The 15082-nt window shown below is 43.9% G+C and overlaps 1 protein-coding gene across 2 annotated transcripts in view; it reads left to right on the plus strand.

Moving 5' to 3' along the window:
• The window catches only part of LOC146813005 (uncharacterized), a 194691-nt gene that overhangs the window by 109892 nt on the left and 69717 nt on the right, over positions 1-15082 (plus strand). The window contains exons 1-3 of one of the 2 annotated variants that reach the window (XR_014966940.1): positions 4743-5164; positions 5261-5296; positions 5381-5450. Coding sequence is in view for 1 of the 2 variants with exons in the window: in XM_085620027.1 (XP_085476153.1) it covers positions 1719-1948 (230 nt within the window). In the remaining variant the exon portion in view is untranslated. Of the gene's footprint in view, positions 1-1718; positions 1949-4742; positions 5165-5260; positions 5297-5380; positions 5451-15082 lie in introns of those variants that run through there. The other variant, XM_085620027.1, reaches the window with a different exon arrangement.

The following is a 15082-nucleotide window of genomic DNA, read 5'->3' on the forward strand; positions in this document are numbered from 1 at the left end:
TCATGAGAGATTACCCCTGCAGAGCCTGCCCTTGTCACGAGAGATTACCCCAGAAGAGCCTGCCCTTGTCATAAGAGATTCCCCCTCAGACTACCCTTGTGTCATGAGAGATTACCCTGCAGAGCCTGCCCTTGTCATAAGAGATTACCCCACAGACTGCCCTTGTGTAATGAGAGATTACCCTGCAAATCCTGCCCTCGTGTCATGAGATATTACCCCATAGGAGCATGACCTGGTGTCATGAGCGATTACCCCGTCGAGCCTTCCTTTGTGTCATAAATTTACCCCGGCACAGCCTTCCCTTTTGTCAAGAGAGATTACCTTTGCAGAGCCTGCCCTTGTCATGGAATAAACCCTGCAGAGCCCGCCCTTGAGGCATAAGAGATTACCCCGCAGAGCCTGCCCTTGTGTCATGAGAGATTACCCCGCAGAGCCTGCCCTTGTGTCATGAGAGATTACCCCTGCAGAGCCCGCCCTTGTGTCATGAGAGATTACCCCGCAGAGCCTGGCCTTGTGTCATGAGAGATTACCCCTGCAGAGCCTGCCCTGCCCTTGTCACGAGGGACTACCTTGTACAGTTTGCCCTTCTCTCATGAGAGATTACCCCGCAGAGCCTGCCCTTGTGTCATGAGAGATTACCTTTGCAGAGCCTGCCCTTGTCATGGAATAAACCCTGCAGAGCCCGCCCTTGAGGCATAAGAGATTACCCCGCAGAGCCTGCCCTTGTGTCATGTGAGATTACCCCTGCAGAGCCCGCCCTTGTGTCATGAGAGATTACCCCGCAGAGCCTGGCCTTGTGTCATGAGAGATTACCCCTGCAGAGCCTGCCCTGCCCTTGTCACGAGGGACTACCTTGTACAGTTTGCCCTTCTCTCATGAGAGATTACCCCGCAGAGCCTGCCCTTGTGTCATGAGAGATTACCTTTGCAGAGCCTGCCCTTGTCATGGAATAAACCCTGCAGAGCCCGCCCTTGAGTCATAAGAGATTACCCCCGCAGAGTCGGTCCTAGTGCCATGGTCTGCCTTTGTGTCTGGAGCGATTACCCCCGCAGAGCATGACCTTGTGTTCTCAGTGTCACCTGGCAGTAATCTGCCTTTATGTCCTGAGAGAGGACCACTCCAGTGGTACCCTGCTCTGGCCTGGTATCACCCTACACTTCTCTCCTGAGATTACCACTCCAGTCGTAACCAACCCTTGCCCCGGGTGAGAGCCAGAAACAGCCTGTCCGTTCTGTTTTCAACCATCACAGCTACCCGAGGTGGAAGACTTTTGCTCAGGCGCAGGGGCGAACTTGGATAGAAAACAGGCCCAGTGATCAAAATAAAAGTGCCCCCCTTTAGCCAATCGTAAAATAAAAAAAAAAATGGTTCACCTTAGTGAACTGGTGCTGTTTTGAACGTGTGAAGACACATTGCATACGTGTTTTGCAGGATCTGGAAGACTGCATGGGTCTGAGGTAGCTGCAGGCCGTTTATTTTAATAGCAGGGAAATTAACAGTATGAACCGGCCCAGCTGACCATAGAACAGGCCCACAAACTACCCAAAAAAAACACAGCTCGCACAATGAACTGTGAGACCAGCCCTTCTGGCAGAGGCCAGATTGGCCCTGCCCACGCCAACCATTAAAGTACCACGTCATGGTTTGTAGCTGTGCTCACTGTATTTAGTCACACATACTCTTGGCCAACTTTTTTAGTTCAATTTCTGCTTTGCCAGTTTTAAAGGGAAGCCAGTGCGCCGAAGAGCTCCAGAGAAGCGATGCACAAAGCCGCGCTCCAAAGGATGGAAAGCACGGTGAAGGGCTGCCCCTTTGTGGCGATGACTGGATCCGGGACCAGAACAAGTGTTTCTATTTCTCTGAAGCTGAAGGAACCTGGACGGAGGCCAAAGACTCGTGCGCTGCACTGAACTCCTCCCTGGCTCTGATTGACACCCAGCAGGAACTGGTAAGGAGTTTTTTAAGCTCTCACTGTCTCACATACTTTCTTTTATCCAGGAAACCATGATTAACGCGGTGGAAGCCTTTTTTCAAGGGGCCGGTGGGTGTGGGAAGATCAGGTAATATATGACCTCTTAAAGGTTGTGCGGGGGTGTTACCAGCCTGTGTGTCTATGGAGGGTGAGAGACACAGAGTAGGAGCACTGACGGGATGGAGAAGAGGGGGGGGGGGGGCGTCTACTGTCAACGAATGAAATAAATGTGTTTATTTTCAAAGAGTCCTAGCAGTGGTACAAAGAGAAATGTAAGGAGGCGGAGAAGACTAAGAGGAGAGAAGCGGTCTCTGGCTGGCGTCGAGTGAAATTTACAAACAAAAAAATGAAATGCAGAAATCCCAAAATAATGGGAGCAGGAAATTAAAATAGCACCTTATATTTGTGACAGTTTTCCACAGGTACGTAATAGGAACATACGCGTATTGAGCACATCACTGCCTTGTTTCCATTCCTGGCGTTTTAGCAAAGGCAAGTTGCATTCTTGGGCTTGTAGGTTTTCCTAGACTTGGCTGAATGTGTCACACCTGACTTCTGGTAGCTATGCTTTCACATTTTACAGGCGCTCTAGCCTGTTGCAAAAATTCTGCTAGTTTTGCACGCAAAACCAGAAGTAACCTTGGCTCGCGTAAATGCCATGCATTAAAACAAGCCCTGACAATGCCTATCATTTTGACTTTTTTTTGTGGCGAAATGTTTTACCTTAATCTTAAATAGTGCGCAGGCCGCTAAGATTAAATAAAAGAATAGGTGTGAGCAGCAAGAGGAGCGGCGCAAGGTTTTCACACTCAGAACACGTAGTAACAGTGCAAGCTTCCCTTCCTCACAGAATATGCACTCCTGGGACATATACAGTGCACACATCTCCCCGTCCTAACCGGCAACGTAGGTGCTGGCTGGGAAAAGCTTATTTTATATAACAGGTACAGTAGTGTAAGCATTGCTCTCTCTCTGCACTGGTACAGCTTGGGGGAGTAACAGTGCAAGCTTCCACCTCACAGAATATACACAACTGTAGCATGTAGAGTGTACACATCTCTATCATACAACCGACATCGAAGGCGGTGGCAGGGAAAAGGTTACTTCTTTATATAACCGGTGCACCACTGTAAGCATCGCTCTCTCTCTGCACTGTTGCGGTGTGGGGAGCAACAGCGCAAGCTTCCTCCTCACAGAATATGTGCAACTGGAAGATATGCAGTGTACCCATCTCTCCCTACTGGCTCTAAAGGCAATAGCAGGGAAAAGGTTCCTACTTTATTTAACAGCTGCAGCAGTGTAAGTATCGCTGTTCCTCTGTCTGTACTGGTACAGCGTGAGGGGCAAGCTTCCTCCTGACAGAATATTCACAACTGGAGCATACACTGTGCACCAGCTCTCCCTCATAACCCGCATTGTAGGCTTTAGCAGGAAAAGGTTACTTCTTTAAATAACAGTGCAGCAGTGTAAGTACCCTTCTCCTCTGTTACAGCTTGGAGACTACAGATCCATGGACACCCTTTCCTTCACCTGCACAGGTGGGCCGGAAAGTAATGGATGCCCTTTTAGATTTGGGTGTAAGCCCTCCGTTATCCATCAAAATCTTGTACAGCCCCACAAATCCTTCCAGAGATAGTTCTCAGCTCTTTGGTGACTGGAGGAGAGTTCAAAAGAGAACGTAAGTTTCGGCCTCTAGTGTACGCAAACATAGGTGTTTGTTGAAATAGATCAGAAAAGTCCTCCTCTTGTTGGAGCAATTCCCAACGGGAATGTATGATTTTTTTTAGATTGGTGGAGATGGTTGAAAATTTGCTCACAAATACTAAACGTTTTTGGGGATGACAACAACCACGTCACACTAGAGGCCGAAACTTACGTTCTCTTTTGAACTCTCCTCCAGTCACCAAAAAGCTGAGTACACATCATGGGACAAGAAGATGTTTATCTTGCATCCACTGCAACAATGTAATCACAGGAAACATTCTCACCCACCCAATATCTGGAACCAAAATACAACTTAAACATACTAGCGACTGTAATACAGCTAACGTCATTTATTGCTTTAAATGTCCTTGCGGAAAGGCCTACGTAGGAAAAACTGAACGCAAAATTAAAACCCGAAGAACTGAACACAAATCCAGAATCAGAAATAAGAATTCTACCTCCAGTCTGGTTACCCATTGGTCTGAGGCCAAACACACCATTTCACAACTACGTTTCCAAATCATTGAGTCCATAAAATTGCGACCTGGCATAGACATCACTAATACCCTGCTTCGTAAAGAAATTTTCTGGATCAAAAAACTTCAAACACTGACTCCGTCAGGTCTCAATGACCGTTTAGACATGTCATGTTTTCTATAGGTTTGCTAGCAACTGTACCTTTAAGACTCTTTTTTCACTGCACAGTCAAGTTTTACATAAGCATGTCTCTTATGGTATCCCTTAGGATTCCCTCCACTTCTCACGTCTCATTCTCTTCACACTTTTACTACCTTTATTTTATCCTCCTTCTATCAGTGTCTAGTTGTCTTCTATTGCACTCTCTGATCATTTATCTATAGCTATCCTCTTCAGGTTTTATCCCTCAGCATTTATCCTCTTTGCACATGAGTTGTCCCCACAGAATAGCGATTTTTCCATAAGTTCAGTTACTCCATTCAAGTCTCAGAATATTTCCTCATTGTCATCCTCTTCACGTTTCACACACTAGCATTCACCCTCCTCTTTTTGAACATGAGTGTTTTCTATTGCATAGCGGCCCTCCCATATGTTTTGTTACTTTGATCACCTCACGCTTCTTTTGGCTGTCACAGCAGTCTATATCCGAGTCTGTAGATCCTTTAGAGTTTTTTCGCCACATGCGAGTTTTTTTTAGACATGATACTTTATTCACACAGTTTTTGTGTTTCTTTTCGCCATATCTTTATTCTTGTGCTCCACTTTTAGATTTATCACTCGCATTCTCGTCACTATTGCGTGCATTCAGACTAGTTACTATTTCATCATGGCGGATCCCGCCAGTCCCATTTTCATTTCCATTACCCCCTCATCGGACGTCACTCTCCGGAGCCGTCCGCCTTTTCACAAAGTATTTAGGGTCTCTGCGCACCCACGCCATCATCCGATCCGGTGACCGGTCAGCTCTTGTCTCTACGGCTTGCGTTTCCATCGCTTTGCTTAGTTTTTCACGTGAGTATCTTTCTCATTTGTTCTTAGTGTCATTACAGCTACCCGTCTATATGATAGGTAGAACCTTGACTGTATTTTCACCTCTTTCGTCCACAGTTTTAAACCTTCGTGTTCTTCAGGAAAACTATTTTGGTAAGCCAATTCACATTAAATTTACACACGTTTTCTATCTCACTTCTGTCTGTTGTTTTTTACATTCCTTCCCGTTTTTTTCAGCTGTACACTGGATGGTTCTTTTGGTTGTCAGCCTCTTCCTATAGAGGACGTCTCTGGTACATTAGATGAAGTGAGTTTATCTCGCCCCATGCAATTTTTGAATTAATCTTTGTATCTCCTTTTTTTCCACTTCTGCACTTTGAGATTATACCCCCTTTCCTAATTATAACACGGTGCATCATTCATCTTGGTGGCATTATGTCCAGCTATCTCCATTTAAGCACCTCTTTTTTCTGCAAGCATAAACCCTCACAAACTGCGTCAGGTTTCCTAAATGGCATGGCTCACAGCATGTGCAATCCGGATTAATGGTTCAATTTGAGTATCCTCAATATGTATTCGTGCATTAGTAATGTGTACCTATATTATGTTTTTGTTTGCAGATTGCCCCTGACGAAGGGACGTGTCGGTCCCGAAATGCATTGGGCACTTCACAATTACTTTATGTACCTATCTGTATGAACTCAAGATGTATTGAGACTACATACTGTTACAACATGTATCAGCATTATGATGTATTATGAGTGATGTACACTGCATAATAAGCTATTCAAATGTACATGTACCAACTAACTGATATATATGAATCAATATATGGTTTTGAAATTTACTGATTCGATTGATCATTTAGTACACGCCTAGGTGATTTACAATATAAGGGTCACAGCGACCCTCAGCACTGTGCACAGTGGTAACCATCCTTTGGTTAGTGTTTTCCTTAGCATAGTGTGCCACATGACTTGTATTTTGCTGTTTCTGTCATTGCATCCAGATATATGATACAACAAGTAACATCATACCTACAAGTCCGGACTATTGGCTTTGTCAATGGTTGTTAGTTGCGTAAGATAAATAAGCAGCAACTATGTCTTGTATATAATATTGAAAAAGCTTCCACTTACAGTCCTGGTGACACCACGACAATGTTGCTGCTCCGGAGTTTCCAAAAGAGAAGGGAAACCCAGAGAGAAAATTACTCTTTAAAGGCTTTTCCCTTACCCTACAACGCTCACCTGGCATGACGTCATGCCGTAACTTCTCCACTAGTGAGAAGTGAGCACGCGCACATCCATGTGCCTGCAGTCACTGCAGTCCGGGGAAAAAACGGACCGTCTGTTCCAGGGCACAAAACAGAGCCCGATAGAGACCCGTTTCGAGGCCTCCTTTAAAAAACTGGCGGTGCTCATACCCGGCGAGACCCAGCCCACTTAAAGCCCTACCCCCATCCCTAACGGAGGGAGGGGAGCACTGCTCCAGAGGTGGGAGATAGAAGGGCCCCCCTCAGAGAAGGCAGAGGCAGTGTCATTGCAAAACAACATAAGTATTTTATCTCTTTGGTGGCATGCGCAGATAGCCTGTTTTGTGCTGTAAACACCAGTGAAATACACAGCACTTGTTTCATCACAACACCGAGGGTATACAATAATATAGAATTGTATCCAATATTGTTGGGCAGTATTTTACAGTCTGATGCAGTTAGGGGAATGCGCGCTGCTAATTTATCTTTAAAAACCTGTCTCCTAATGCACTGCTCTGCACTTACATCCTGGGTGATGATGATGGCGACGTTCAGTAACTTTCATCTACGGTGCGTAAGCCACAAAGCAGTAATAATAGGACACAAGTGTCTTTGGAGTGTGCACAGGTTTTTTTGAACACTGCCTGCCTTGTGCAGCGTCCCCAGTTTTCTTGTTTGCAAAGTCTATATTAAGTTGCACACAGTGAGATCATTGAACCGCAGGTTAGTATAATTTTCATCACGCAGCATAATAATATTCAAGCTAGTCAGACTCCGCCAAGACGGAAAACTTATGCAAATCTTTTCTCAGCGAATTTACATTTGGCATGATTTTTCTGTGCACAGTGGCAAATGTATGCATAATTTTTTTCTCTTCAAGTCTACCTTTGTGATGTATATTGATTCAAGAGTCGCGCTTTTTTCATGCAGGCAATGTCGGACTTATACTTTTTACACAGCAGTGACCTTCAAGCCGTATAAGTTCACACGTGTTCCAAGCCCAACGTTTGAAGTGAGAACGTTTAACTTCTAGCAGCCTATGGATGGGGATATGTAGACACATTCTGGAAGTCTCCTGATGCTGAGACCATGTTTTACTTCTAGAAGGTGTGGGAAGGAGTATCCCCAACATCTGCGTGCTGGGCGGTGTAGGAAAACAAGTCCTTGTTTTTACTTATCCCACGCTCCTCTGATGCACGGCCCTGGCCTCGTGTGGTTTAGGACTTGGGCTGTGTTTTCCAGGCTAGATTTCCAGCCTGTGGTCAGTCTATTTGTTAGGTCTCGCTAAGGCCAGCGCATGCGCTGGCTCGGAGAGACATTTTGTAGTTGGGATTTTTAAAGTGCTGCCTGTGGCCTAAAGCTTGAGTACACGTAAGCGTGCACGCGCGCAGCCGCCAATCACTGCTGCGCGCGCACCACTCTCGTCCTTGCCACACAGCGTGTCCCTTTCTAGCGATCGCGATCACTTTCGCTTTGATCGCGATCGCTATTACTTTCGCTTTCACGGCCGCGCGGCCGTTACTTTTACGGCCGCGTGGCCAATGCTTGTTAAACCATGAAATCCGTCCAAACTCGGCGCCCCCTTGAAGAGTCAGCACCCGGTGTGATGTGAGGCAGCACGGGTGTGGTAGGAGCGGAGGCTGTCTCTTCGAGTCTAGTACAGACAGGCTGCTGGTTTCACTTTCCTAATTTCTGCGGCTGCTTTTACCTGTACAACGGTATTGCTCGCGTCATAACACCCAACTACATCCAGAACATTTGTTGGTTAATAGAGCGGCTTCACAATGGAATGTATCTTCTAAGATTAAGAAATGTAAGATTCCCGTCTTCGTCTCTTCATCATAGCACGCAGCTCTGATGTCTCTGCCAAACCGGTAATTCTGCTATTCCCTTTCGCTTTTCCCCTTTTCTTCTCCCTCTCTCTGGCCCTCCAGCTAGCTTTTCTCATGCTCCGAAACGCGTTAGTGAAGCACACTGAAAGAACACTAATTTTACTGTGCCCAAGGTCACACGTTTTGGCTTGCGGGAAAGCCGAAATTCAGCTGCAGCTTTAGTGGTTAAAGCCAGAAGTGTTGTCACTCGCACACGCGAATTGGAAACCGTTGATATTTAACCACCCCTTTAGTTCTATCGAGATCGATAAAATATGCATGTTTAAGCTGGGTAACAGTAACACCTGATATTTATGGCAAGACACAGGCCATACAAAATGCAGTACCAAGTGTTGAGTAAAAACTCAACTTATTTTAGTGACCTTCAACCAAACTGCCCCGGGGCAAGTCTCTTTTAGCCTGTAATAGTCATTTGCAGATGGTCGGCAATTTGCCAGGAAGTAATTACAGCCTTCGAATTACACATTTGGGAACTCTTCCTTCAGTACGTACACTCAGTATCGCCAACCTCCGCAATTTTCATGTGTGCTAACAAACTCTTAATTTGAACCGTCACTGACACACCATGTTGTACATATACACTACACAAGGCTTGAACGTGTTCTAACAGACCTGCATCAGAGGCGTGGCACAATCTACGATGCTTTACCATTTATCGTGCCTCGGTCTCTCGACTTATAGATTATATCACCTGCATCCTTCCGGAAGCCCATCGAGGTGCCTCCGTGGCCCCGAATGTATGCCCATTCCTCCACCGAGTTTCTACAATGAAATTCTTATTCCTACGTCCATCTTAATTATTCTCTGGGACTCACTCCAGTGGTGTCTTACAACACTCCTGCTGTAACTCAGTGTCAACTCCATACTCGCCTACATTACAGATTTCAGCAGTAGGCTACTGCGTTTCAGCTAGCGACTGAGATTACTGTTTGTATGAGCCCTGGGTGTGAGAGGGTGGGTGAGGGTGGTACAACAGAGTGCTGCGTGTTGTGCTCCGGAGATTGGCTGTAAGATCGCTCATTTAGGACTGCTGGAGTACCAGAACTTCCCTGCTGGAGGGGTGGGGATTCCAGTTACCTCCCCTTAGTGTCTGGCTTCCTTGTCTAGCGCTATATTGCCATTCGGGCACCTCCTGGTGTGTTTGGAGTATGGCTACCTTCATGCGCAGTAAGTAGTTAAAGGTGGCCCTGCATGACATCGTACGTGGCATCACTGGAAGTGACATCACAAGAAGTGACACCAGGTATTAAGACCTCAAAAATGTGTTCATCTGGTATATCATGAGTACATTTAAGCGCTTCATGAGTTTAAACAAATACGATTTTGCGTAGTGCCACAAACGTGGTGAAACCCCAGCGCAAAATCTGGGCCTCAACTAATACATTTATGTTTTTTAAAGCCTCACCACAAAAAAATTGGCAATCAGGAGAAGCATAATAGTTGATCTGTTCTGCTCAATTGGTTGCCAAGTCTGCGTTTTTAAATAATTGATGGGGTTATGGCACCTGCTGCAGAGATATTTGTGTACCCAGTAAATCTCATGGAGTAGTAATAATTGTAAAATAACTCTGGAGATTAACACTATTGCTGGAGAGATCTGTGTTTTGTATAATTCAAGATTTGAATCAAAGTAGTATAGAAGGTTAATGTGTCTCCTGCAAAGAACATCATGTAACATGCAGATGACAGATTTTTATTTTATGTAGATAGGTAAGTGGTTTACTTATTTCAATACAGAGATCCTTTAGTTACTTGCAGTTCAAAATGTATAATTCTTCTACTATAGCACAGTGAGATATAGACATGTGAATCTTACACTCACAGTCACTATGTCATACAGAGCGAACCACTACACTAAAACTCGCTTCGCCTAGAAGTTTGATCTGTCTGCGGACATAGATGACGACATGTAGTTATACTGCTGTCAAAATCTAACCAGCATTTGCATAGCCAATAGGTCTCGCCTTTGGGACCTTATAAGTGTTTAACCACGCAACAGTTAATGTTGTTGCACCAAGGATATTGTGCTGCATAACTAAATACTTATAAGGTCCCAAAAGCGAGACCTATTGGCTATGCCAATGCTTGTTTGGGTGTTTGTCTGTGGTTTCTGTATACCATGACTTATTTTGCAAGTTTGAGGTTTCCTCCATGTGATCTGCAGCATTGAAGCCTGTGGTAGTCACATTTGGAAGAACATATCTTGTGTGTCTCTTAGGATATAGGGTATTTCTTAAGTTATACTACAGTAGGCCTGTCTGCCAGTATTTGCTGAGACAGGCGTACCTTTTCACCATCTGTCCTGGCAAATTTTGGTCACTCTGGCCCAGAAGGAGGAAAGCTGTCATGTATTCCAGTGTAGAATTACTTAGGAAACCTTATCAGAAAGCAGTTGATATCCCAGAGTTTAGACCGTGTGTAAAAGTTTCTCCAAATTGACTTAATTGAAAGTGCTGCGATAGAGAGAAAACTCAGTCACTAAGTCGTCCAATGCCCTCAGTTGATGCAAAATTGTAGTCTTTCGTCTCTTCGTGGAAGATCCCTGTTTTTGTTTTTCAAAATCTGGTCACCCTACCTAGTAGTGTTTTCCAGTACATGGTGCATTGCTCTAGGTGTGTCTTGCAGTACACAGTGCATTGTCTAAGCCCCGGGTGTGGGGGATATTTATGTAAAGCAAACCTAACCCAGAGGGCTAGTAGTATGCTTTGCAGAAATTTGGGCATTACTTGTCACCATATGCAGGTTCAAGGACATGTTCACAAAAACAGAGCTGGAGCAGTTTGCTGCTCAGCTACAATCAGACGTAGTTTACAAAGTTTCCTTTAAAGTTCAAAGACACAAGAATCAGCACTACTACATTATGGCGTCTGTGAGGGGGAGCAATCTGCTAGGGAGACCTGCAAGGAGACAAGGTCTTGAGTTCAGTGCTTTAAATGGGCAGGTGCATTCCAGTATTACGTACCTGCACTTCTTAAATTTGAAAGGGAGAGTACCTGCACTTCTCAGCACTCCTGCAATACATATAATCAGAGAGTACCCAGCACTTCTCAGGAACAAAGATTTACTCTAAAGAGTGAGTGCCTGTACTTCTATAGTTTTTTTTAAAGCAGTGCTTGAGTTCATACATGAAGGAGTGATCACGGAAGGCTGAGTGGGGTCCTGATATTTAGGTTTGGCATGCAGGCAGTGCACTGTCCTGTTGCATCCAAATAAATAATTTAAAAAAAACTCTAAAAAGACGCCTTTAGCCTGCCCCTTACTTACCACTCGTTGGCATCCTCACTCTTCTTTACTGCCTTCTAATTTGGCAGCATGCGCGAGGCGTCACTTCCTTGTCTTTTTGTAGATCTTGGACCAAGTGCAGTGTGATTAAACTTTATTCTTGTACGTCCTGTTCTCCTTTTGTAACTTAGGTACTAATTCTATTTTGATTTTGTTTTTGCATTTTTACACAGCGTAATCTCAACCCAATTGGGGAGCTTTACATAAGCAGCCGTTCCATTACACTAGTTCACATTTATTATTTTTAGCCAGGGGAGGTTCAGTGGTTTGCCCAGAATCACAGGGTGTTGAGGAAATGCCAGGCTCAATCAATCAATCAATCAGGGGTTTGTAAAGCGCAGCTACTCACTCGTGCAAGGGATCTTGCATAGGCAAAACCTATTGGTTTTGCCAATGCTTGTTACCATCTGGTGTCGGGTCCAGGCAGGCCTTTGCTTTTCACCCTTTAGACTCTTGTACGAGAGGAAACCCAAGACATTGCTGGAAATGACTAGAAAATGCTGGGAGAAGACTGATACAGAAGAAACCCCACTTTGAATATGTTACACTGTTAAGGTCCAGAATTGGTAAATTGAGACCGTTCGTGGTGGAGAATAAGAAAGATAGAGCCAATATGACAGGGGCACTAAGTTGAGAGAATGTCAGGAGGGAGACTGGGTACTACAACGCTTACCTGGTAAGGGCCTGAAACTTGAATCTGTTTGCCATGAGCCGTAAACACTTTAGAGATGATTAATAAAGCTACCTATTGGATAAAATTGAGGAAAAGGAAGAACAAATCTCTCATGTAAATCATCTAGAAAATGGGACTGTCCGGTTCCTCAGAAAGTACTTTCTGCCCACTTAGTGGAGAAGCGAGTCATTTGCTGCTTTGAACAAGAAAGTAATAGGAAGTCAACTTATAGTTGAAATTGATGACAGTTCTATCCATTTCTGTCATCTGTTTTTGGAATCACCAGATAGAACGGAGTTAGTGTATTCTTGAATACCTACAAAACCTGCTAAAACCATTAAACCATCTTTTGAATCCCCCATTGCTCCTATTCGGCTGTCTACCTGAGTAATATTGTTATTTTCAGTAAGTCCTGGGCCGAACACAAAAACATCTAGTTGCTGCACTAACTCAATCAGGAAACGCAGGGATACACATCAATCCACAAAAATCTAGAATTGCCATGGAGCAAATGAAATAACTGCAGTACCTATTGGGAGATGTGAACGTACAGCGACAAGAAGAAAAGATCAAAGCAATTCAAGCTATACCCTTTACGGTCACTAAACTCGACCTAAGACCTTTTGAGGACCCTGGGATATTATAGGCAAGTTACCCAAGACTACTCATATATTTCTTCTCCATTGTCTGATTTTTAAGGCTGTCACCCAAATTTGATTGTACCTTCATCTTGCAAAATGATGCTCTAACATAGATATTGATGCTCAACTGTCTCAGCTCAGTGAGAATCAGCATGATGGACCTTTCATGTTCATTTGTAGATAACTGTTTCTTAGAGAGCGAAGCCATGCAGAAATAGGAAGGGAATGCTTAGCAATCAACTTCGTCATTGTGAAATTCAACTATTATTTGAAAGGAAGATGGTTAATTTTATATACAGACCTCGCACCCATATCATGGTTGGCTCAAAACAAAGGTACACATCTTTGTATTCAAGGTGGTGGTTCCTTTCACTAATCTTATAATTTTGAAACTAAACACAGAAAAAGAAAAGACAACGGATATGAAGACTTTTTTTTATCACTGTTGCCTTTAAACCATTGGTCTTCTAACAGTCGATCGCGAGCTACCGGTGGCTCTCCGACACCCTGTGAGTAGCTTGAGGCATCATCTCGATTTTTTTAGACATTTTTCGGAGAGAGTCCAGCCCGTTTCCTGGAGGTACTCACCAATCAAGGTACTGCCCTGCAAAATGATCAAACCAGCAATCTTTAGAGATGTGTAGTTCAAGCTTTTCAGATTGTTTTCTGCCACTGGCAGTAATGTGGAAAATGGTTTGCATAACCTTCGAGTCGGCCTCCATTGGATGTTGCCATGTAGAATGTTCCCATGACATTTTCGTTGCTATTCAATCAATACTTAACAACTTGCTGTAATACATACAGTTTCTACTCTTTGCTTTTTAAGGCCATACGTAAAGATTGAGGATGATGAAAAATAGCTGACTCTACGCTATTTTGCGTTTCCTTGTTGCAAATGTTGACAAGCATTAGTTGTGATCCAGTTTTGAAGGTTATTAAGAGTTGTTGGCTGTCCACATGACTCGCGATTATTTCCATTAGAATGCAGGCCAAACTGGTGTGCACCCAGATTGTCAACCCCTGAGGGTCTACGCTGACAACCCTTACAGCGGGGAAACTAAATACACTGTATCCTAAAATGTAACCCAGATTAATACCCCCGGTTTCCTGGGAGATCCAACAGGAAAATCTAACACAAAGTCACACTAATCGCCAAATTTGAGTTTCTGTGCAAAGCCGAATACATTCCAGCTTACAATTATTAGGGGACTGCTGACATATTCACACTCTTACCTGGCCAAGGGTGACCTCGAAACTTTTGTCAGCGTGCCTAACCTAATGGAATGGGGGTACAATATTTAAGCGAATCTGATGATCTGATGTACTAACGATGACTCCATATGGTGTGTGAGCTGTTTTGGAGAATATAGGAGTTTCTCCCATGCATCCGTTATGGACAACACAGGTGTCTTCCCAGCAAGAAATGAATGACCAAGTCCCCTTCTTTATGGGTGTCACATTCTAGTATCCTGCTAGTAGCCTATTGTTGACTGAGACTGATTTGCAACCTTGAACCCACACTAGTCGGGCTTCACTCTGGACTCCTTAGATTGATGAATCCGCTGCTGACTTTGCTCCCACTTCTGTTATTGGAATTATAGTAGTAGTCAAGTCCAGAGTCTCAAAGCAGCGTGGACTAAGGACGAAATAGAAGTGGTAACTTACTGTAGGAACACGCGCTTTTATAAACACAAAAATATTGTTGCAATCTTCATGTTGCTTCTTCTCATTTCTGTCGACCAATAAGCTTCCAATGCTCTCATGGGAATGCGTTTTCACTCCACATCTTTTCACTGGTACACGGTATTCTTTTAGACAGTAGCTACTAAGTTTGCAACTAAGTTGTATAATTTCTTATTTTCGCATGAATCATTCTCCCATTTAATTCTACTTTCTCAAGTATAAACCACATTTCTAACCTTCCAATATGGCAAGTTTATTCATTAGCTAACAACGGTCTATGTAGAAGTTGAAATATCTATATAATGAAAAGAAAACCTTTGTTCACATCAGACATGAATTGAAAGAAAACCAGTATGTTAAAAAGGTCCAGTTCAAGTTTAAATGGTGAATTTGCAGTTTCTTAGCTGTTTACTTTATTATTTTACAGGTGTGTGGATCCCTCAAGGTTCTCCCAAAGAAACTAACTGTTGAAATAAAGAAATCAGCAGCAAAAAACAGCAATTTGTGACCATG

This window comes from Triturus cristatus, chromosome 7, assembly GCF_964204655.1.
Source record: "Triturus cristatus chromosome 7, aTriCri1.1, whole genome shotgun sequence".
NCBI classification, from domain to species: Eukaryota; Metazoa; Chordata; class Amphibia; order Caudata; family Salamandridae; genus Triturus; species Triturus cristatus.